This window comes from Macrotis lagotis, chromosome X, assembly GCF_037893015.1.
Source record: "Macrotis lagotis isolate mMagLag1 chromosome X, bilby.v1.9.chrom.fasta, whole genome shotgun sequence".
Classification (NCBI taxonomy): Eukaryota; Metazoa; Chordata; class Mammalia; order Peramelemorphia; family Peramelidae; genus Macrotis; species Macrotis lagotis.
Genome location: NC_133666.1, coordinates 453,703,275 through 453,729,225, shown reverse-complemented (window position 1 = coordinate 453,729,225; position 25,951 = coordinate 453,703,275). Strand labels below are relative to the sequence as shown.

The 25,951-nt window shown below is 33.5% G+C and overlaps 1 protein-coding gene across 4 annotated transcripts in view; it reads left to right on the top strand.

Moving 5' to 3' along the window:
• Positions 1-25,750, top strand: part of RBBP8 (RB binding protein 8, endonuclease) — a 127,698-nt gene extending 101,948 nt beyond the window's left edge. For 3 of the 4 annotated variants that reach the window (XM_074206409.1, XM_074206410.1, XM_074206408.1), the window contains 9 exons: positions 1,132-2,020; positions 2,111-2,237; positions 3,267-3,358; positions 5,860-5,974; positions 14,704-14,865; positions 18,095-18,164; positions 20,585-20,681; positions 24,958-25,099; positions 25,349-25,750. In XM_074206409.1, coding sequence (XP_074062510.1) covers positions 1,132-2,020; positions 2,111-2,237; positions 3,267-3,358; positions 5,860-5,974; positions 14,704-14,865; positions 18,095-18,164; positions 20,585-20,681; positions 24,958-25,099; positions 25,349-25,446 — 1,792 coding nt within the window. In that variant the 3' untranslated portion in view covers positions 25,447-25,750. The remainder of the gene's footprint in view (positions 1-1,131; positions 2,021-2,110; positions 2,238-3,266; positions 3,359-5,859; positions 5,975-14,703; positions 14,866-18,094; positions 18,165-20,584; positions 20,682-24,957; positions 25,100-25,348) is intronic. The other variant, XM_074206411.1, reaches the window with a different exon arrangement.
• The last annotated feature ends 201 nt before the right edge of the window (positions 25,751-25,951 follow it).

Sequence of the window (25,951 nt, the reverse complement as noted above, 5' to 3'; positions counted from 1 at the left end):
TTTTTTGATCTCTTTGGGATAGAGACCTAGTAGTGGTATTGCTGGATCAAGATGTATGCACAATTTTATTGCCCTTTGGACAAAGTAACAAACTGGTCTCTAGAATGATTGGAGTGCATTATTAGTGTCTCAGTTTCCCGAAATCCTTTCCAATATTAATCATTTTCCTTTTCTGTCATCTTAGCCAGTCTTATGTGTGAGGTGGTACTTCTGAGTTGTTTTAATTTGCATTTCTCTAATCAATAATGATTTGGAGCATATTTTTATATGATTATAAATAGTTTCAATTTCTTCATCTGAAAACTGCTTATTCATATCCCTTGACCATTTATCAGTCGAAGAATGACTTGTAATTTTATAAATTTGATTGAATTCTCAATGTATTTTAGAAATGAGTTCTTTATCAAATATGGCTGCATATTTAATGATACTTTTTATCTTTTTTATACACACACACACATACACCCACACCTCTTTAACTTCCCTACTACACTCTAACTTTAATGAGAACAAAGGCCATGTCTTATGCTTATTAATATCCCCTACATTACTTCCTTTGCATCTAAAAAGTACTTAGATGAATGAGTGGTTACATTAGGTGGAGAAGAGAGAGCAGAATAGAGTCAGGGATTCCTGGAATCCCACATCTTGAATTTGCTTGCTTTGTAATCATGGGTAAGCAGCTTACTATCTTTACCTCAGTTTACTTATCTCCAAAATGAGATTACTATAATGGCGCTTCCCTTTTAGGGTATTTGTGAGAACAAGATAAAGCTATATGTAAAATGTTTTGCAAACCTCAGAGTGCTCAATAAATGTGCTTAATTGGACATAGATTGAGTTTTTTCCCCATTTGGCTGATTAAAAAGTATAATGTCAGACTAGGCAATTGCTGCTTTCCTCCTACAATTTTTATTCATCTTTCTCTTAGCATCCCAGTCTACTTACTAGGAGATAAATAAGACATCCTTGTCAATCATTTTGAGTTGATAGAACTTTTTTATATATAAACTATTATGTTATTGGTTCATGTCTTTTAATCACGATTTTAACATTTGTTTCAGACTCTGGATCATTGCTTATTTCCTCAGTATTAAGCTGGATATTTCACACTTTCTTTTATTTATTCAGGTTTTCAGATTCCTCTCCAAGGACTCCACCAGAAATTGACTGGGCTTCTCGGGCATCTTCTCCTGTTTTTGGGGCTGCTTCTAATGTGAAAAATGTCTTAGGCATGAATACAAGCTTGTCCCCTTCTCTTTTAGAGGCTGGGAAAAAGTCCCATCTCAAAACAAATTCCCTCAGCAATATTTCTAATTCTAAACCACTGAAATCTAGATCAAAATCTGAAGACACCAGCCTTGTTACATGCCTTAATCTTGGTTCTCAAGCAAGCACTGTTATTGATCATTCTTCTTCCATTAAGCAGATGCTTGTGAGAAAGAATTTAAATGAATCAATAAGCCCACAGGTTGAGACTAATAATCCAAAAAATGAAGCTACTGAAAAAAGTGATCTTTTTGTGCCATTGAAACCACTGGGAGGCAGAGGAAGCAAAAGGAAGAAGACCGAAGAAGAAAGTGAGCATTGCCCCCAGACCTCTTTTGATAAGGAAAATGCTTTTCCTTTCCGAGGAGATAGTCATCCTTCCACCAATGGAGACTCTGTAATGGATAAGCCCCTGGATCTATCTGATCGATTTTCAGCTATCCACCGTCAAGAAAAAAGCCAAGGAAATGAGGTTTGTAAAAACCGATTTAGGCAAATGACTCTTCATGATGCTTTGAAACCCATTCCAAAGGGCTCTTCCTCTAGTCGCACAAACTTAAATGGGAGCTACATAATAAGCAGAGAGTCCCAAGAGGACCCCTGTTTCCAGGAATACATCTTCCTGTCCCGCAATAAATCATCCCCATATAAAAAAATACAACTACAAATAAAAGAAGAAAATCCTGCCTTCAATATCCCTCTATTTCCGAATAAAAGTCTGGAGTCAGAGTGTCTTTTTGATGGCCTGAAGGTATATTGTTGTGCTAGCTGTGCAGGGATTTGCTTTCTAATCTATGTTTGTAAATTCCTTTCAGTTACTAATATTGTCATCTGTTCTTAGGTTACTGGTGGTTATGAGCCAATAAAAATGAAAGGCAGGATGGGTCATGGAGATTGTGAACTTGCCTCAGTTCTTCAGTTAAATCCTTGTAGAGTAACTAAAGCACAAGCTCTACAAGACAATCAAGGTATGTACATATTGTCTGCAGTATATTTTCAGTTTTTTTTTTTTAAATTGAAATGAATATAAATTTCAACTGAAATAGCAGTTCTCATTATATTAGCTGAATTGCAAGAAATTTTTAAATTGCATTTTCATATAATTTCTTGCATTTGAAAGCTTTTTTAATATTTTTTTTTTGATGCAAGACACTTCCTGACAAAATCCACCACAAAATATGTTTCCTAAAAATACTGAAACAAAATTGCCTGGGACTAATGAAATATTATTTTGCATATCTATTCATTTCCTTTTTTCCTTTTTTTTTTTGTGTGTGAGGTAGTTGGGGTTAAGTGATTTGCCCAGGTTCACATAGTGTTTAGTGTCCAGGTCCTCCTTACTGCAGGGCTGGTGTTCTATCCACTGTGCCACCTAGCTACCTCCTACCTATTAATTTTCACCAGTGTCATCCTTTCCATGATATTTCTGTTCCTTTCTTGTATTTTCTCAGTTGATCAATAAGGAACTTTAACCCAGCTAAGTGTCTTAGTAGGAAAAGAATAATTCTCAGCCTGAAGGAACTTATATAATGCCCAGAGAAAGAGGATGTATATAACTGGTAGATGCAATGGAGGATGGGAATAGCACTAGCAACTGGGGATTCCAAATAGACATCTTGCTGATTCAGCTGGAATGTGCGTGAAGTAGAAATAGATTGAAGCCAAACAAAAGAGCCTATATTTTATTTTAGAAGCAAAAAGGAGATGTAGGAGTTTCTTGAGTAGTAGAGAGAGAAATGCATAGACCTTTGATTTGACCTGTGTCAAGTCTCCTTTTGCCACATCTAATTTTAGTAATTTCTTCCAGGAAGCAAGAGATTGAACTAGATTTTCCACTGTTAAAAAAAATTCAATACATCAAAATATATTCTAGCTTTTTAGCTCTTTAGAGTGAGGTTACTATATTACCAACTTTAGACATGTGTTAGATATACTGGTTTTTAAAGTGATGTACATTCAAATTCAGGTTTTAATTATGAATTTTTTTCTTCTCTAAGATAAATCATCCTTAGAAAATATCCAGTGGAGTATAGATCCAGCAGCAGATCTTTCTCAATATAAAATGGATATTACTGTAATAGATACAAAGGTAAGTTAATGAAATGAAGCCATATTTATTTCTAGCTTGTCTATTGGAAAGAATACTCATCTTTACTTCTACTGATATGACTGTATAAGTCCAATTCCTCATGTATAGATTGTTATCACAAACATTTCTAAAAGGGAATTGATATCTTTGTTTCTGTTGAGGACAATAACATCTTTCTAGTCAGTTAATTTTGCAAATTTGGAGTCATCCTTAACTCTTCCCTTTCTCTTTTCTTCCTTCTCCCACATACCCTCATCCAATCAGGAAACATATCTTATCAGTTCTACTTCTCAGTTACAGTTCTACAGTATTGCACACTTCCACCCCCTTCTTTCCGTAATTCACTTCATTTTATTTTAGAGACACTATTCTAATAGTCTCCTAGTTGAACTCTTTACTTCCAGTTTTGTCTCTGATTAAATAGCTTTCATAAAATAAAAACTCTTCTCCTTGAAATTTCAGTTCTTCATAATCTGATTTCAGCCTTTACTTTGAAACTTAGGGAGTCTGTATGATAAAATGGAAAGAGTACTGCCTCTGGAGTCAGGGATTCAAATACTGCCTCTGATGATTACCTGTATCAACTTGCACAAACCACTTAATATTCCTTGAGTCTCAATTTTCTCATGTAAAATGGAATTAGATGGCCCATGAGGACTCTTTCAGCTGTAAATCTTTGATCCTAGGACTTATGTCCTTTAGGTACTCTATTTCAACCAAACTTGCTTAACTCAATGTTTTGAGACCTTAGAACTATAAGGTGTAGAGAGGTTAAGAGCTGAGAATTGATAGTAGATCATCTAATCTCAAATCCAGCACCTTCTTCTATTCCAAAATGCTATTGCTACAACTTGGTATTTCTTCCCTTAATTTCAGCCATGCTTTTGTACATGCATGAATGCATCCCTTAAACTGCTTCTTAGATGGGGTGGCTAGGTGGTGCAGTGAATAGAGCATCGGCCTTGGAGTCAGGAGTACCTGGGTTCAAATGCGACCTCAGACACTTAATAATTGCCTAGCCATGTGGCCTTGGGCAAGCCACTTAACCCCATTGCCTTGAAAAACCTAAAAAAAAACCCTGCTTCTTAGAATCTTAATCTTTCTCCAAGACTCAGTTCAATTCATTGTGATCACCTGTGGGAAAATTTTCCTGATTACCCTAGTTCAAGGGTTCTTAACCTGGATTTGTGAACTTTTTTTTAAGACTTTGATAATTGCTTTTAAGTTTTTTGAAATCCTGTTTTAGTTTATGAATTGAAAAATATTAATCTCAGAAAGATTTTTTCCAATATGCTCTTTGAAGGCAAGGATCATTTTTTATCTTTATAGCCTCTATCTAACACACAGAAAGAATTTAATAAATATTTGTTTATTTAATGAATTTTCTAAAATGGGAAAAATAAGAACTGTATGACCTAGTTCATTGTTTCCTGGATTTAAATCGGTTAACATGTGAAAGAACAATTTGCAGCGTGTTAAGAATCTCTATGTTTAGGGGGCAGCTAGGTGGCATAGTGGATAAAGCATCGGCCCTGGAGTCAGGAGTACCTGAGTTCAAATCCGGTCTTAGACACTTAATAATTACCTAGCTGTGTGGCCTTGGGCAAGCCACTTAACCCCGTTTGCCTCGCAAAAAAAACCAACCAAACAAAAAAGAATCTCTGTGTTAAAAAGGCATCAATGTAGCTTTGCAAGTGAATTATTGGTACACAGTCCTGGATTTGAAATCAAGAGCTCTTGGCTCATATTCCACCTAACATATCATATGCTTTACCTTGGGAAGTCACCACCATTTCAGGGCTACAGTTTCCTCATTTCACAGGGTTACATATTTAGAACTTGCAAAGACTAACTGACAGACATCATTTAGTTCAACCCCCTCATGTTATAAAAGAAAATAGAAGCTCAGAATTGTCCAGGGTCACATAGGTGTTAAAAATTGGCATTTGAACCCTGGTCTTCTGACTCCCAATTCCAGTGTTTCCAATGCTATAAGGGAAAGGATTGTGTACATTACCTACTTCCCAGGGTTGTTGCAAGATAAACTTGTTGATAGTATTTTTAACTCAGTTGATTAATGTTAAATACTGCAAATATAAAAGCTCAAGTAAAAGCAGGAATGAAAAATTTTGATTATTTTGTTTCATACTTTTTTGTGTCATTTAAGAAAATATTTTTTGTTTTTAAGAGTATATATATGATTATTTTAGTTACTGGAGAAATTGTGTTAAAAAAAAAAGAATGGGTTATATTCATTATGTTCTTGTTGCCTCAACAGCTACCAGATTGAGGTTAGTGAAAAAGGATAAGACTTTACCATTAAATTAATAGATACTTATTACTCATGAAACTCCCATGGGACTTTATTTTCTTTTGAGTTGATAAAAAGCATTTTGGTCATAAATATATATTATATTTATAATATATATACAATTTATATATATTTAATAAGTTTTAAAGGAATAATTGATGAAAATGTGAATTCTTTTATATTTATTCAGGATGGTAGTCAATCAAGATTAGGAGGTGAGACAGTGGACATGGATTGTACATTGATTAGTGAAACTATGCTTCTAAAAATCAAGAAGCAGGAGCAGAAGGGAGAGAAAAGCCCAAGTAAGGTTTGATTTTGGGGGAGGAGGGGAGAGGGAGGTTAAAAGAGGGTGTACAATTGAATTCATATTGCTTGATAATAGGATGATAGAATTTGAACTGAAAGGAAACATAAAGATCATTGTATCCAGTCAGCATATTTTACAAATGAAGAAAAATTGAGATATCATTATAAACCATTTTTCTATTTTTCTTTTGATTTATGTATTCTCTTAGTCATATCCAAAAGAAAGTTTTGGGAGATTTCATCAAGGAAATGTTTTTTAACCTAAAGTTGTATTGCTTTGTAAGAAATCACTCAGAATCTTTTGGATAATTCAAAAAGAACTATAAACTGACTCTTTACATATATATTGGAAATTTTTTTGTGGATTTAAGTACCTACTGTGTGAGGTAGAAGCAAAGAGACTTAACTAGTAAACATCTAAGGCCAGATTTAAACTAAAGTCTTCCTGACTCCAAACTAAATACTCTATCCACTGGCCCATTTGCAAGTGAGCCACCATTCTAGGGGCTGCATTCCTTTATCTTTCTCCAGGTACATTTCCCTTCTTCTTTAGAAAAGAAGAATGAGGGGTGGCTAGGTGGCATAGTGGATAAAGCACTGGCCCTGGAGTCAGGAGTACCTGGGTTCAAATCCAGTCTCAGACACTTAATAATTACCTAGCTGTGTGGCCTTGGGCAAGCCACTTAACCCCGTTTGCCTTGCAAAAACCTAAAAACAAAAACAAACCAGACTAGAGGTCTCCAAATGGATATGGAGCTAGTTAATTCCTCATCTGAAACTCTTGGATCTTTTGGAATGGTTAACATAGGAAGAGTGATAATCACTACTTGACTCCCAGACATCTCAAACAAATACCTCCCAGTAGAGAATCACCAAGTACATATGATACCTGTTAACTTGCTGCCTGGAGCAGAAGTTCAAGTGACTATTTAAAAATTTTGATTTAAAGACTGATTATATCAGAGAAGCAAAGAGTTTTCAAAATGATCATTTTGACTATCATACAAAAATACTACTAAATTTACTGTGTAGTTGCAAAAAAGGTGAATTTTAGGACTATAGATGGAAGTTTCAGGAAGGCAAATTTTAATTTGATATAAGGATTTTCCAACTGGAGTTGTCCAAAAGCTAAAAATAGAAGTCTTAAGAATTAAACTCTCAATCACTGGACATGTTTAAGTGATGACTATAAGGGAATAGTACACTTTGGGAATTCTTATGTTTATTTTGTTTGTTGTTTTGTTTTTTTTTAGTTTATTTTTTTGGAGGTAGCAGGGTTAAGTGACTTACTGAGGATCACTTAGCTAGTAAGTGTTTGATCCTGGATTTGAATTCAGGACTTTTGACTTTAGGGCAGTGCTCTATCCACCACACCAGAGAATCTTACATTTGGTGAAAGATTGTCTTTGGTCATTTCTAAGGTCACTTCTACTAACAAGATTTAATAATTATATTATTTAATAGTGAGAATATGAATGCATGTTTAAAATATAGTGATCTTAATGATTTCATGTTTCAAATATGTCTTGAGAAAAAAATATATTCAACTTATTTAAAGTTTGTTGTTGTTTAGTCATCACAAGTTCAGCTCTTTGTGACCCCACTTGGAATTTTCTTGTCAAAAATACTGGAGTGGTTTGCCATTTCCTTCTTGGCTCATTTTGCAAATGAGTTACACAACTGGTAAGTGTCAGAGACTGGATTTGAACTTAGGTCTTCCTGACTTCAGGTATAGTACTCTAACCATTGTGCAACCTAGCTTCCCTTCTTCAAAATTAGACCAATTCTTACTTCAAAAAATTTTTTTACACTTAAACCATGTCTGTCATGTCAAAAAAAATTTTTATACTTAAACCATGACTTAGATTAATTTTTTAAGATGATAAATTAATTTTGAAGAGCATCTTCTAAGTCATTAATAATTACAACATTGCACATTTTAACATTCCAAGGTACCATCTCCCATCTATTAGATTGGCTAAAATATCAGAAAAGGAAAATGACAAATGCTGGAGGAAATGTACAAAAGCAGGACACTGATACATTGTTGGTGGAGTTGTGAACTGGCCTAAACATTTTGGGAGATAACTAGATGATAACAGTGTGTGTAGAGTACTGGATCTGAAGTCAGAAAAACTTACCTTTCTGGGTTCAAATCTGACCTCAGGCACTAGCCTTGTGACCCTGGGCAAGTCTCTTAACCATGTTTGTCTCAGTTCATCATCTGTTAAATGAACTGGAAAAGGAAATGGCATGCCATAGCATCTTTGCTAAGAAAAACCCCAAATGGGATCGTGAAAAGTAAGGCATAACTGAACAACAACCACCATTTTTGCGAACATTTAGAACTATGCCCAAAAGGCTATAAAACTGTTATACCTTTAATCCAGCAATACCACTTCTAGTTATATACTCCAAAGATATAAAAGGAAAAAGATTTACATGTACAAAAATATTAATGTTAGCTCTTTTTTTTTGGTGGCAAAGAATTGGAAACTGAGGGGATACCCATCAGTTGAGAATTGATTGAACAAATTTTGGCATATGAGTATGATAAACAAGATTATTTTAGAAAAACCTGGGAAGATTTCAATAAACTGATGCAAAATAAGTGAGCAGAACCGGGAAAAAAAATTGTACTCAGTAATAGCAATATTATAATATGAAAGACTTAGCTATCTGAACAGTGCAGTGATCTATCTTCAGTAATTCCAGGGGACTCATGATGCTATCCACCTCCAGAATGAGAACTGATCAATTAAGATTGAAGTATATTTTCTTTGCCTTTATTTTTTTACCTTTTCTTTCTTTGACAACATAGAAATGTGAAAATATGTTTCTTGCCTTCTCATTTGGATGGAAGAGGGACAAGAGAAAATAAGAGAATTTGAAATGACATCAAATTGAACATCCACATTAAAAAATAAAGGGGATTAAAAAAATGCACATTGCCTCACCTCTGGCAAACAACTTGACAGCAAATGCTCTGTTTTCATTCTGTCAGTATGACTGTCTAGGCCCAGAATTGAGTAGGAATTTTGAAAAAGAAAAAGAAACTGGGAACAGTCCCTTCAATGATTCTAAATTGTTTACAAATAAAAAATTAATGTTTTTATTAAATGACTACATATCATGGAATTATCACAATTTGAAAAGAATTAATTTTACAATTAATTTGGAGATATTAAAACACTAGAGAACATAGGAATAAATGGAGTTTTCCTTAAAATGTTATCTAAAACCATCAACAAGCATTACATGTGATAGGGATAAGCTAGAAGCATTCACACTAAGATTAAGGGTGAAACAAGGATGCTCATTATCACCACTGTTATTCAGTATTGTATTAGAAATGTTAGTTTTAGCTGTAATAGAAGAAAAAGAAATTGAAAGAATTAGAATAGGCATTGAGAATACAATTAAGCCAGAGGATAATAGAAAACTACATGATGAATACAGACTGGTTGTAATATGTTATTATCAATGCTTTCAATTTCTTTTTCTTCTATTACAGCTAAAACTAACATTTCTAATACAATACTGAATAACAGTGGTGATAATGAGCATCCTTGTTTCACTGCTGATCTTATTGTGAATGCTTCTAGCTTATTCCTATGACATATAATGCTTTTAAAAATTAAAAATATGTTATTACTTGAAAATTTGCTAGGATGTTTATATAGCAAGAATTTTAAACAGTAAAGAGGGAAACTTATTTGCCACATTATACCTCCAAGATGATAAATGAACAAGGGGAAACCTCCTAATACCTTGCACTGATTTCTGTTTGAAAGAGCTCTGGAAAAACATAAGAAGATTTGGAGGGAATACCCAACCTCATGAAAATCTCAGATCTATCAACATGCATTATGTATGAGTTAGTTTGAAATTTGAAAGGGAATTTCCAGTGTCAAGATGGTGGAATGAGGAAGTAACCCTCTGAAGCTGTCTCAAATTCCCCTCCAAACCCAAAAAACCCAACAACAACAACAACAAAAAACCACCCCAGAATTGATCTGGGAGCATGGAAACAACTGAACAATGTGGCAAAGAAATGTCTATGTCACTTAGAGTGGGAGGACAGCAAGGTCTAAGAATAGCAGCAGTAGTCAACCTCTAAGGAGGGGCCCTGCAGCAAGGCTTTAAGCTTGGATCAGTCCACCAATCAGGCCCAGCAGGGGCCTTTAGGCAAGTCCCTGACCCCACTGACCCTACCTCCAGCACATGCTACCAGAGATGCCTTGACCATTGCTGACCAGTGGTGAACCCCATCCCCAGGACTGATGAGGACCCCCCCCCCCACTCCTGGGGTCTACCAGCAGAAAAACCCTGTTTCCATAGCAACCAGCAGCATGACCCTCCACCCCAGGGGCAAACCAACCAGTTCCTTTCTCCAGGGTCAACACCATAAAGCTTGTTAAAATAGAAACCTAGCAGAAAAGGCTCCAACCTTTAGGGGAGACCAGCAACTAAACCACATACCCAAGGGAAGCCAAAAGGCTCCCCAACCCACCCCCTCAGTACAAACCAGAAGGATAGTTTATCCTCCAGTGAAAGCAAGAAGCTGTACCCTGAAACTCAGTAAAGCCAGCAGTTAAGACCCTGAGCCTCAGCTTAAAAAACTTGAGACAATGCAGAACCAGAGCCCAACTCTCATATAGACACCTAGTCATCAAAATCATAAAAAACTCCCAGAAAGATCTTGACTATAGAAACATACTATGGTGACAAGGAAGGATCAAGACATAAACTAAGAAAAGAACAATAGTATCAAAATCACTGCATGTGAAGACTCAAAAGTATAATTTTGTCTCATCAAAAAATAATTTTTGGAAGAGCTTTTAAAAGTTTCACAAAGTAAATTAAGAAGTAGAAGAAAAACTGGAAAAGGAATGAGAATAATGCAAGAAAATCATGAAACAAAAAGAATCAATGGCATGGGAAAAGGGATACAAAAATTTACTGAAGAAAATAACTCCCTCAAAAATAGAATTGGCTAAATGGAGAAAAACAAAGCAATCCAACTTTATCTTGCTGAAAGGTATGGTGGACAGTGAAATCATTTCAATATTTAACATATATGCACCAAAAGGTGTAGCATCTTAATTTTTGAAGAAGTTGAATGAGTTACAGATGGAACTAGATGATAGAAGTACTAGTGGGGAACTTCACCTTTCCTCTCTCAAAAAAAGTAAATCTAATCAAAAGATAAAAAAAGAAATAGAGCAGTGCATAAAATTCTGGAAAGGTTAGAGATGATAGATCTCTGGAGAAAATTGAATGGGAATAGAAAGAAATACAGCTTTTTCTCAGCCATATATATAGCACCTGGTCATGTATTAGAACATCAAAAAACCTTACAACCAAGTGCAGAAAAACAAATAGTAAATGCATCCTTTTCAGATCACAATGCAATAAAAAATTATATTCAGTAATGGACAATTGAAAGAGATTAAAAATGAAATAATCTAACCCTAAAAATAAGTGGGTCAAAGAACAAATTATTGAAACAGTCAATAGTTTCATTAAAGAAAATTGCAACAGGGAGACATCCCAAAAATTAATGTGATGCAGTCAAAGCAGTAGTTAGGAAAAATGTATATCTAATTGCTTATATCAATAAAATACAGACAAAGCAGTTCAATGAATTGGGTACAAACTTAAAAAAAAATTAGAAAAAGAACAAATTAAAATTCCCAATTAAACACCAGATTGGAAATCCTGAGAATCAAATGAGAGATTAATTAAATTGAAAGTAAGAAAAACTATTGAACTAATAAAACGAAGCTAGTTTTCTGAAAATAAAAATTTATAAGCCATTGATTTAAAAAAGGAAAGAAAACCAAATTACTATTATCAAAAATGAAAAGGGTGTACAAGTGAAGAGGAAATTAAAACAATTGGTAGGAACTATTTTTCCCAATTATTCCAATAAATTTGAAAAATCTAAATGAAATGGATGAATATCCAAAAATACAAATTACTCAGATGAACAGAAGAAGAAATAAAATATTTAAATAACCCAATCTTAGAAAAAGAAATTGAACATCAGTGAACTTCCTAAGAAAAAATTCCAGGAGCAGATGAATTTACAAGCAAATTCTACCAAATATTTAAAGAACAATCCTAATACTACAGAAAATATTTGGAAAAATAAGCGAAGGAATCCTACCATTCCTTTTATGGCTCAAATTTCATGCTAAAACTAAAACCAGAAAGAGCTAAAAGAGGGGAAAAAAATGTAGACAAATTTCCCTTAGGAAAGAGATTACAGCAATATTGCAACTATGTGAGCTTCACATCAGGAATGCAGGGTTGGTTCAGTAGTAGGAAAACTTTTAGCATAATTGGCCATATCAATACAAACTAACAAAAATCATATGATTATATCAAAATGATGCAGAAAAAGCCTTTGACAAAACACAACACCTATTCCTATTAAAAACATTAGAGCATAGGAATAAATGATAAAAGTTATCTAAAACTATCAACAAACACTATCAGTAAAAAGACTTTGAAGCTAAGAAGCCTTTCCTATCCAATCAGGAGTGAAGCAAGAATGCCTATTATCACCTCTATTATCTAACATTGTACTAGAAATGTTCGTTACAGCAGTGAGAAAAGAAAAATTGAATTAGACTAAGCAATGAGGAAAGCTATCACTCTTTGAAGATGATGGTATCACTACACTTAGAAAATCCTAGAGAATCAACTAAAAAACTATTATGATTATTAACAACTTTAATAGACTTGCAAGATAAAAAAATTCACATAAGTCATTAGCATTTTTATATATTACCAACAAAATCCAGCGGTAAAAGATAGAGAATTTACATTTAAAAAAACTGTATTTAGCGGCTAGGTGTCGCAGTGGATAGAGCACTGACTCTGGAGTCAGGAGTACCTGAGTTCAAATCCCGCCTCAGACACTTAATAATTACCTAGCTGTGTGGCCTTGGGCAAGCCACTTAACCCCATTGCCTTGCAAAGAAAAAGGCAAAAATAAAATAAAATAACTGTAGACAATATAAAATACTTGGGAGGAACTATATGAACACAAATATAAAACACTCTTTCATACAAAGTCAGATCCAGACAGTTGGAAAAATATCAACTGCTCATGGCTAGGCCAAATCAATATAATAAAAATGACAATTCTACCTCAATCTATTCAAACTTTCAAAAAAATCATTCGCTAGGCTTAGAAACAATAAAAGGAAAATTCACATGGAAGAAGAAAAGCTCTTAAGATATCAAGGGAATTAATGAAAAAAACTCCAAAAGAAATTGGTCTAACCATACAGTTCTCAAACTGTATTATAAAGCAGTAATTATTAATACAAACTGATATTGGTTAAGAAATATAGTGATGGATCATTAGGATAGATTAGGTCCAAATTACATTATAGTAAATGACCATAGTAATCTAGTATAAGATAAACCCAAAGATCCAAGCTTTTGTAACAAAACTCATTGACAAAAATTCTGCTGGAAATACTGGAAAACAGTAGGTCAGAAACTATGTATAGACCAATATTTCACACCATATACTAAGATAAGATCAAAATGAGTACATGATTTATACATAAAGGGTAATATAAACAAAGAGAGTATGCAATAGTCCATCTGTCAATTTCTTGAATAAGGAAAGCATTTAGGATCAAAGAAGATATAGAAAGCATTACAAAATGTAAAATAGATAATTTTGATAATATAACTTTAAAAAGTTTTTACACAAACAAAACCAGTGCAGTCAAAATGTTAAGGAAAGAAAAAAACAGATGGTGAAATTTTTGCAACAGATATCTCTTATAAAGGTCCCATTTCTCGATATATAGAGAACTGCATCAAATTTGTAAAAATATAAGTCATTGCCTAATTGGCAAATGGATAAGGATAGAACAGGCAGTTGACAGACAGAGAAATCAAAGCTGTTTATAATCATACATTTAAAATGTTCCAAATCACTATTGATTACAGAATGCAAATTAGAACAACTGAAGTACTACCTTGCATCTATCAGACTGGCTAAGATGACAAAAAGAAAAATACTGGATCTTAGAGAATATAGGAAAACTGAGACATTAATGCACTATTAGTGAAATTGTGATATAAAAAGTGTGCATAGCTTTTGATCCAGCAATACCATTGCTAGATCTATATCCCAGGACATCCAAAAAAAGATAAAAGGAGCTATTTGTACAAAAATATTGAACTCAAGTCCTTCTGACTCCAGGGTCAGTGGTCTATCCGCTGTACTGTCTAGCTGCCTCCCTTATGACTCTTGATTGTGTCTTTCCATAAATTTGCTTTAGAGGGTCCACCTAACTTTCTTGACATGACATCACAAGAATACTAGCGGAATACTTAGGCACTCCTTCTGTCACTTTGATACACAACCAGCCTCTTTGATAATTCCTATGTTACTCTTTTTATTCTTGTTCTTTGTTGGTTATATGTTCCAGCCTGATCACACCAACCAACCATGTGCCTAGTAACTTAAAGAGGGGAAAAAAGTTAAAATCTCAAAATTTCATATCAATCCCTATTTTTAAAATGATGATACTTTTAATATGACTGAGATATTTTATAACCATACTGTAAAACCTCAGGTTCTTTTGTAAATATATACTGTAACTCCACGACATTTGGAGTTTGTGTTGACCCTTATATTTATGTACGTATAAATTATTTATTGCCTAAAAACAACTTATCTTTTCCATAGAGCGAGAAAGAAAACTGCATGATAGCTTATCAGAATTGTTTGATCAGACAACACATGAAGAATATGAATCCTATTTGGCAGATAGTTCTCCACTGTGTGAGCCAGAAGAAAATCTCCAAGTAGAAGATGAAGAATTATCACTTGCTGCAAAGAAACTAAACAGTAAGTGAGTTGCTTCTTTAAAACATAGCTTGTCTTTTAATCAAGATTGTTCATGAAAATTGTAGTTAGTAGAACCTTCTTAATCAGAACTAGATCTGCTGAAAAAGCAAACTGCTAATTAAATGATCATTGTAATTTAAAAAAGATTCATATAAATGGTTCATTTATCTGTTGATTTCATTTTTCTCAGTTGAATTGATTTTAAATATATTAATTTAATTTCATATCAAAACTAAACAGTTATAGAGTAGCAAAACTAAATTAATTATAGAGTAGGAAGGGGGGATGGAGTGACATTTAGAAAAAGATAAGTAATTTAGACCCATCTAATCCCATTTTAGATAATCTTGTTACTTAAAATAGACTAGAATCTTTTTCAGGTGATATTTACATATGTGGGATTTGGGGATTTTCTAAGCTAGTTGGGCTTCAATTTAATTTGGGAACAGACCAAGCTGACTTGTTTGCACTATTCAGAGAAAACTTTGTTAAAATACTCTGCCAAGGACAATCAGAAAGTACTGTGGATACTAATAGGATCATCTATTTTTCAAGAAAAGATTCTTTCACAGAATTAATTACTTGTTTCTTTTGCAAAAAAAATTTCTCTTCAAAACCAGGCAAGCATAACCACTGAGATACATGATAGCCCTGTGAGCAAAATATAAGACTCAGATCTCATGTAATATAAATTTTCTAAATAATTGATTGAGAACCTTTTTAAGCCCCCAGTAACTTATCTGAAGACCGGTGTAAATTCATGCTTCACTTTGTGGAGAGGGGGAGAGTGAGGGAGAGAGTGAAGGAGATAGAGAAGGAGATAGAATTAAAGACTTCTAAAGAGTTAATTTTCTAAAAGAAGCTGTTATTTCAGTTTGTAGCATTTAATTTACAGATAGGATACATTCCAGAAGTTCATTTTAAGTCATCTGTTTGGAACTATACCTTTCCTGTAGGAATACAGAGTGGTTTTTTAAGACCATTCCACAAAAGCTTGCAAAGCTCATATTTCTGTAGTATCAAAAAATGAAAATAAATTTACAGGCTTTGCAAACTTAATTATCTATAAATGTTTTCCTTAAAACAACTCTATGATACTCAAAGGTAGACAGTTCAAGTCTTATTATCCTCATTTAACTGATAAGTGAAGCCCAGAAATTGGTGAGATGACTTCCAAGTTTACCTGTCTAATAGTTGGGACCCCATTCCAGAACTTTTCACAGGATTGGAACTGGCCCAACAATGTCATTCCTCCCAGAGGAGGAAATTCTTTACCTCATTCCAGATCACACCCCTGACACTTTTTGTCTTAGAGAATTACCTTCCTTTGTGTCAAATGCAGTAAGAGATGGTAACCATTAAACTGTCCCTTGGGGACCCCATATAACTTCAAAAAACCACATATAAATATTATCTATATTTTACTTATTTTGTTAAATATTTCTCAATTACATTTTCCACTGGTTTGGGCTACTAAGTGTAAGCCATGTGTTTGGTACTTCTGGCTTAGAGCATTAAAAAGCTAAATGGCTTGTCCAGAGTCACAGTCAGCGCATGTGGCAGAGACAGAGTTTGGATCCAGGTCAACCTTGTTTGATGACTAGCTCCCTATCCTGCTATGTCCCTCATAAGCCTTTTCATAGTAATACTAAACAATCTGACCACTATGTGCAACTTTTGGGGGGGATAGGAAAAGTCATTCAGAGTTTCTAACTTGGGCTATTAGTAAAAAACAACTATTCTCTTTTAACCTGTCTAGTAGAGGGATAAGGACCATAGTTCCACAACTGGTATGTCTTAGGCTTCTTTTTCTTTTTTCTTTTTTTTCTTTTTTTTTTTTTGCAGGGCAAATGGGGTTAAATGGTTTGCCCAAGGCCACACAGCTAGGTAATTATTAAGTGTCTGAGACCAGATTTGAACCCAGGTACTCCTGACTCCAAGGCTGGTGCTTTATCCACTATGCCACCTAGCCGCCCCTAGGGTTCTTTTTCTATTGAAATGCTTACCTCTAGACAACTTCATTTTCCTCCTCACTCCTGCTTCTGTATCATGTAACTGCTTCCCAACCTATCTTTTCCCCTTCTGTCCAATTTTGTATGTTTTTCAAGGCCAAATTTAGTTACTACTTCTATGAAACCTTCCCTAGTCTCTAATAATATTTCTTCTGAATTTCCATTTCATCTATCAGTTGTATTATTTACTTAGAATCATGGAATTTTGCCATAGGAAAGGATCTTAAAGATAATTTAGTACAAAGTCCCTCTTTATGTATTATAATAAATAAATAATACAAATAAAATAAATAATACAACTGATAAATAATTTGCTTTTAAAATTTATATATCTTAACTACCTAATTAGATCATACTCTTTGAGGATAAAGGCCTTATATTAGACTTCTTTCATTTCCCATGACTAATATAATATTTTGAACATTAGAGTTGCTCAATGATTTTGTTAGTGATTATAATTAACAGACTTCCCCCCCCCCCCAGGCAGTGAGGTTAAGTGACTTGCCCAAGGTCACACGGCTAGGTAATTATTAAGTGTCTAAGGTCTAATTTGAATTCAGGTCCTCTTGACTCCAGGGCCAGACTCTATCCACTGCACCATCTAGCTGCCCCGATTGCTAGATGTTTTAAGAACAGGTATGATTTTAATAGTAAGCTTTTGATTCAGGGTCCATAAACTTTGATCTTTGTTCTGTGTGCCAGATGGAAACAATTTTTTTTTTCCTTTTAAGAGGAATATGTGAATTCTAACATCTTAAATGCTAGTATAAAAACTAATGGATTTAAGAGTAGAAAAGAATGTTTCTTCTACTTCCAAATGGGTAGAATAAGATGATATCTTAAGTTTACAGATTTCTTGTTAAGGTTCTAAACCTTTCAGATATAACTTTCTGATTTTCACCCCATGAGGTTAAAGTAGGCACAAAGAGAACTAGTGCTATTTTAGATGAAAAAGAAACTAAATCATGGGAATTTGAATTCAGTCATATTTTCCATCCAGTCAAGTAGACAAATAGGAAACTGGGTTCAAATACAGTCATTTAAGGATTTTCATGAGATGGGGAAAGTCACTTTACCATCTCTGGCCCTCATTGGTAAAATGAAGAGATTGGACTTGATAACATCATCAGTCCCTTCTAGCTCTACAGTTATGAACTCTATTAATTTCTTCTAATTTTCACAGTCAGTTTATGACTATATTGGATTTTTTTTTACAGGTCATGAAGATATACCTGATAAAGTCAAACAAAAGGCATTTGTGGAGCCTTATTTTAAAGATGATGAAAGGTAATAAATAATGTTAGAGGGTAATTTTTAAGAATTGAAAAACTTATTGCTGTCTGGAACTGCTAAAAGTTATTATTTATAAAAAAGAAAAGAGATGTCATTGAGAAATATCCAAGTTATTCCATGACAGTATTATAGAGAAGGAAGGTCAAGTAGAGAAAAGGAAACAACTTTATAGGAGAGAGGGGTTTTTTTTTTTGTCACTAGCAGTTGCTCTCCATTTCATTATGAAGCAGATATTTTTTTTATTGTATTTTAAACTTGAAATACTATAAAATTATCAAATTATATGAAAATTTGCTTAGTAGCTTCTTCAGTACTTTAGTCTTCCTGGATTTTAAACTTTACTTTTTAGCCTTCAATAACCAGGTGTTGGGGGTAATCAGGTTGGGGGGGTATTTCTATTCCACCTCTTTGTAATTTAAAATTTTTAATTCTGTTAATCCTTAATTTGCACAGTTCACACAACATATGAACATTTTATGTATATATATATATGTATATATATATATATACATATATATGCACATACATACACACATGTTGTGTGTATATTATTCTTTTCTGTCATTCAGTTCATATACTATTTCTTTTTAGAGAGAACACTGATATACATTGTTAAAAAGGAAATAAATAGCTTTAAAACATAATTATATATATATACATATATATATGTATATATATATATACATATATATATGTACATGTGCTACTTAAAACAACTTGAGCATCTATATTTCTGACAAATGTCCAGTAAGCAAAGAATTTCAGTTAACTAAGTTCTATAATTTCAGGAACTTTTAAAAAGGTCCAGGGGTGGGTCTGAGGGAGGCAGGTGGTACTACTACTAGTACTAGCTCTGTTCTTAGATCTACCAACAAACCCCAGTTGGAGGGTAGAAGGGAGTGGGGAGAATAGGAGGAAGCCAGCAGCCACTAACTTGAAAATCTACTAGGATTAAAGTTTTTGCTCACCCAGATAACTTTTCAGTGGAGCCCAGGGTTCTTTCTGTTAAGGCATCACTGTGTGTTTCTTGAAAGAAATAAGAGTAAAAATAACTAATAGTTTAGTTCTTGGAGTTTGCACAGAGTTTGCCTTTTTTTTTTTTTTTTTTTTTTGTATTGCACAACAACCCTCTGTGGCAGGTACTACAGGCATTGTTATCCTCATTTTATAGATAAATGAACTAAGACTCAGAGGTCAAGGAACTTGCCTGTCTGTGGTCACAAGTCAGAAACAAGATCTGAACACAGCAACCTGTGTACTTAGGTCTGTCTGCGATAGTTGTCTTCCTTGATTTCTATTACTTTTTCCTTGAGTTCCAAGCATCAGGGATTTGGGAACTGGAAGAAAAAAATAGAAAAGTCCTAAAATGAAAGTAGAACAACTAGCTAATAATTTTGAAAGTAAAATTCTTGGTACACACACACACACACACACACAGACACACAGACACACACACATTAGCATAATTGTGAAAATAGATATTAGTACCTTTTTTATGAAACAGACAACACATCTGACTGAGTTGGATGAAAAGTGACTTTGTAAATCAAATGATGTTTTAATGAAATTGGCAATTCAGTTCATAAAGTAAATAATTCTTTTGTAATGGGAAACCACTCTGTCATTCATCTTTTGATATTCATATATTGGTTTCTTTTTAAAAAGGTTTTTCATATATTGGTTTCTTTAAACAGGATATTGTATCAGCTATACACATTTTTGTGTTTATGGATTGCTTTCTTTCCTCCAAAGTATTCCATTATCTGCTTCTTGTTTTATGTGGCTTTTATCCTTTAGTGGTGCTTCTCATAATAGAATCCCTTTTTGTAGGAGACGATATAGTAGGTCATTTGGTATTTGAATTGTATTATCTTAAATTAGGAGAAGTTATATTTCCTTCAGCAAAAAAGCGGCTTACAATTACATCTTAAATTTGTATGGTTTGTATTAAAACATTGATTTAGATACAGGATTCTTTTCTTTGGCCATAATAGAAATGCCAATCCCAAATTTTATATTCCTTTTTTTTAATAGTGAATGATTTTTTTGTATTATTTTCCAATTACTACCTTCCCTCAGAGGGATAAATACAAGAGCATCAATATTGTCCTTTTCTGTTATCATACCATAATACTCGGAAGGAGAAATGAATTCTTCCTTTCACACAAAATGAGCAAATAAAAGGAGTTTTTCAATTTTTGTAGTATTGTTTTATTTTCATTCTTCAAATGTCAGTACAAATCAGATGTTATGAAGTTAAAGCATTTTGCAAATCACAAAGTGCTATAAAAATATCCATTATTATTTATTTTGATGCTTCCTCAAAGTCAGGCTTTCATGGTGTCACTTATCACCAGTTAAGGTGTTTGTAATGAATTTTATGATTGTAAATCTTGTCTTTCTTTTCCTTTAAGAAAGACCACGTTGCAAAATTTCCCTCACATTGAGGTGGTACGGAAAAAAGAAGAGAGGAGAAAATTGCTCGGACACACATGTAAAGAATGTGAAATTGTAAGTAATCCTCTGATATTTCTAGTTGTTCCTCTTTTTGTTTGTCGTGTGTGTGTGTGTGTGTGTGTGTACACACATACACACACACACACACACACACACACACAAACACACACACACACACATGCTTTTATTTATCTCTGTTGTTTACTCCCCAAAAAAGGTATTGAACCTAGTCAAATCTGTGCCAGGAAAAGTTCTAGCCCGATTTAAGAATTGTGTAAGCAACTAAACACTGAAGAAAGGAAAAATAAAGTTACTTGAAGCGTAATACTGAAGTGGCAAGTGGATTGGAAATCCAGTCTCTAGTCTAACCTACAATGAATCTGGAAACTAAAAGCCTTATTTCTTGTTGAAAAAAAAAGAAATGTATGCCTATTTTTACTTCAGATATAATTTTTAACCTATGTTTTCTCTTGCTTGGAACTTCAATGGCTCCTTAATATTATGAAAGGTTGATGGATAACCTTTTCTTTATTATGTTTTTCCCTTAGAGCTAAAAGGGACCTCAGGGAGAAATCTTATTCCTTTAATTTCTTACTGTAATTTAAAATTTTTAATTATTTTTACAATTAACAAGTTTTTATTTTCTCTTCCAACCTTTTCCCCAATTGAAAAAAATCCTCACTTTACAGATATGGAAACTAAGGCCCAGAGAGTTTAAGTGATTTATTTAGAGATACATAGCTAGTATCTGAGGCAGGATTTAAACCCAGTTCTTCTTGTATATTGTATATTAATGAACCTTGGTAGGGAATTTTGTCTCAAGAATCATTACTTTCAACTGATTAATGCCATAGCTACAGATAGTCTAAGAAGGGAACCTAATAGCAGCAAACACCTGTTCCTCTCCCCTACCTTTACCACTCTAGCTCAAACTCTTCTAGATTCTAACCCATGACTTCCATAAGACATTAAAAAAAATCATTACTTTCATCAAGTTAGTAACACTTTTGTTTATCCTGTCACAATGAAGAACATTGTCCTATGGGTCAAAAGGCTCCTAAAATCAGAGTCAGGAGAGAACCAACTAATTTATATGTTCACAGGCAAACTCCTTTTGTCACTTTGAACCTCAATATCCTCTTTTCTAAATTAGGGATAACAGCACCTTTTCATACTGGGTGATTCAGTTAAATAATCTAAGTAAAAATAATATTTTACAAAGATTAAAGGAGACAACATCTTAAAGGAAAATTAAAACAATAAACAATCTATTAAGCTCCTACTATGTTCCAGACAATGAGGGATACCAAAGGCATGAAAAAAAAAATTTGGACAATTTTTAAAAGTTGATGAGAATAAAAAAATTAGCAACATTATATGCCTTCTCAGGGGCAGCTAGGTGGCGCAGTGGATAGAGCACCAGCCCTGGAGTCAGGAGTACCTGAGTTCAAATTTGGCCTCAGATGCTTAATAATTACCTAGCTGTGTGGCCTTGGGCAAACCTAAAAAAGAAAGAAAAGAAAGTTTAAAAAAATATGCTTCATTCTACAGAGTTCATCGGTTTTCTGAAGGTGGAAAGCATTTTTCATCATGAGTCTTTTGGAATTGTCTTAGACATTGTCTTGATCAGAGTAGCTATGACTTTCACAATTCATAATCATTACAGTGTTACTGCTGTTGTGTACAATGTTCTCCTGATTCTGCAAAGTGTGAGTTCATATAAGTCTTCCCAGGTTTTTCTGAAATCATTCTGCTTGTCATTTCTTATAGTTCAGTAGTAATCCATCATAGTTATTTACCACAACTTGTTCAGCCATTTCCCAATTGTTAAACATCCCCTCAGTTTCCAGTTTTTTGCTACATAAAAAAGAGTTATATAGCTGCCCGTTTTGTGATGATAGAAAGCTGGAAACTAAGATAAATGGAAAAACTACTGAGTAAATTGCCATCTATGAGGATAGGAGTGATTTCAGAAAGACATGGAAAGAGTTTTACAAGCTGATGAAGAATGAAATGAGAAAAAAAGAACAATTTCTTCTATAAATTATACAATATTATAAAAATGAATAATTTTGAGGATTTTTATAAATGAATGAGTAGAACTGGATCAATTTATGCAATAATAAACATATTGCTACCAGTTTTTTACAAATAACTTTAAAAGCTGAAGAACTGTGATCACTTCAGTAAATAACATGGTTCCAGAGGACCAGTGAGGAAATAAAATGGCAGATGGTACAGTGAAGAGTCTTGGTCCTGAAATCAGGATCAGACACTTACTAGCTCTGTGACCCTGAGCAAATTATTAACTTCTGTTGCCCTTACTTCCTCAACTGTAAATTGGATCCAGTAATAGCACCTATCTTGCCAGCTTATTATAAGGATCAAATGAAATAATATTTATGTTGTAGACATTATAGAAATCCTTCTCTTCATTCCCTAATCATTCAGAGAAATGATAGATTCAGGGTTTAGAATGGGATATATATTTCTCTATACAGATGTTGAAGGAATTTGTTTTACTTTATTATGTATATTTGTTAAAAGAAATTTGGATTTTTTTTCCAATGGAAGGGACAGAAACATAGGTTTCTGTTTAATTTATTTTTAATAGAAAAGAGAAAAGGGCAATCTAGAAGTGATTACAAGAGACTGCTTATGAACAGGAACTAATCTGTAAATGTTTGAATTGTAAAAGCACTTTTTTAAAAAGGCATTTTTAGTAACAAAAATGATGATGAAATGAGATAATAATTTGTAAAAATGCATTACCTTTTTGACGAACACATCAGCTGGTTTGAGATTGATTTGGCTCTACTTTTTTAAACTTGTATCATTAAGGTGTTGTCTTTTAAATTAACTATCTAGCATCAATTCAGTTTGACATATAGTTCAGCACCTTCATTGAAAGCCCATTTTGCATCCTATTTGTTTTTGTTAACTTAATTAGCATAGAAAATATCATTATCAAAAGATATTCTTTACCTTTTTTCCCTAATAGTCATTATTTTGATAGCATACTATGTGCCAGGCACTGTGGTTCATGCTGGGAATACAAAGAAATACAAAAGACAGTTTCTGTCCACAAGAAGTTCACAATCTAATTGGTTCTGTCATGTCCTAACTCTTTGTTACCCCATTTAAGGACACTGAAGTGGTTTGCTGTTTCCTTTTCCAGGTCATATTATAGATGAGAAAATTGAGGCAAATGGGATAAAGTAACTTGCCTTAGTCACATCATAGTTAGTAAGCACCTGAAGTCAGATTTGAACTCAGGAAGATGATTCTTTGTAACTATAGGCCCAACATATAATCCACAGTGCCCCCTAGTTGCCCTGCCATCTAATGGGAGGGACAACATCCGAATAGCTCTGTACCAACAAGATCTGTACAGGATGAATGGAAATATGAACAGATTAATCTCCTCCCAGACTTATCTTTTCAGTCTTTTTGTTAGGATTATCAGCAGTTCATCTAAATCCTTAAGAATATATTTGAGCTACTTTTCCTCATCTTCCCAAGTACTTAAAATTTGTAGAACTGACTAGGTAAGTTTCTGGCAAACATTTTTATCACGCTTTCTCTTCAGTGGTTTTGCTTTTCTCTGATTCCATTTATGTCACTAGAGTTGCTGACTACACCATAATTTTTTTCTCTAATGTACATTGAATTAAATTATATATTAAAATCTCATCTATTCAAATTAAAAAATATATACATACCCTGAACTCCTTGTGAGTATAAAAAGAGCTTCAAACTGAAAGTTAGGAGACTTGTTTTCTAGTGTTCCCTCAGATTTTCACATTTGTAAAATAAGAGACCTGAACGAAATGATTTCTAAGACCCTTTCCCACCATAAATTTATTTTGGTCACATATATTTTTCAAGTTACCTAATAATTAAACTCTCAAGATGTGAATTTTGAGTATTTTACATATGACTTTCACATATTCACATCTGAGAAGCCATGCAGTTTGTCAAATATAATGGCATAGTAACTGCCAACTTTCAAACCTAAGACCAACAATTTAAAGAAGTAACATTAAAAAATAAAACACTTGGGACAGCAAGGTGGTGCAGTGGACAGAGCACTGGCCCTAAAGTCAGGAGGACCTGAATGACCTTGGGCAAGTCACTTAACCCCATTGCCTTACAAAAAACAAAAACAAAATAAAACACTGAGATTGTAGTCCTAATGTTAATTTCCTATACCTAGCAACCATTTACCCTTCAAACATTATGTTTACATAACCTAAGAGATACCACTATCTCTGATACTATAATGCCCACTTAAAGGATGGGAACCAACCTTATTAATCTCCATTATTAGTATTATGCAGATATTCCAGAAGAAGAAAGAGAAAAGAAATTAGCCTCCTGTTCAAGACATCGCTTCCGCTATATTCCTCCTAACACACCTGAAAACTTCTGGGAAGTTGGCTTTCCTTCAACTCAGACTTGTGTGAACAGAGGTGAGAATGTATAAAGACCTACCAGAATTTCCTTTCCACATGTCAAACCTCAGAAAATTAAGGCCATCACCTTTATATCAAAATTAGATAAAATATACTTCATAATGTGAATGTTAATAGAAATGTTAATGAGCTAAATTGCTAAAGGAAACATAAAATGGAAATAAGATTCTAGAAGCATGTACATTTCTTAACAATGAATTATTTTTTGAAAGTCTTGATTTTTTTTTTTTTGTTCTTTTTTCTAAGGGTACATTAAAGAAGATCTTGATCCTTGTCCACGTCCCAAAAGGCGACAGCCTTACAATGCAATGTTTTCTCCAAAAGGCAAAGAACAGAAGACATAGATCAATTGCAAGAGGTGTAAAGAACAAAATTCCTAGTTTATTTATAGTTAAAGTTGGAATAAAAAAACTGATTTCTTCCCCTCTCAAATCTCCTATAACCTGATTTATATATCATTTAAGTACAATATATCAGGAAATATTATTTAAATAATTTTGAGTACATTTATTGTACTTATGCATTTTTTCTTGATTTTGCACCTTTGAAACAATGAGGTGCTTCCATTTTGCACTGTGTAACTTAAAGGGGTGAATTTTATCCTTTGTTTTTTGTAATATCTAAATATAATAAAAAAATTATGATAGATATCGTTATTGATTTGCTACTTTAGTGTTAAAGGTTTTACTTCATTTTCTGCATGCATCCATTTGAAATTATGCACAATAACTGTCACATAAAAAGTGCTTAATAAAATGTGTTTTTTTTATTCTTCCCATGCATAAGCCAAGCTAAAACTGGATAGGCAAAACTTAGAAAACTGGCTCATAATTTTTTTTTTAATCTGGG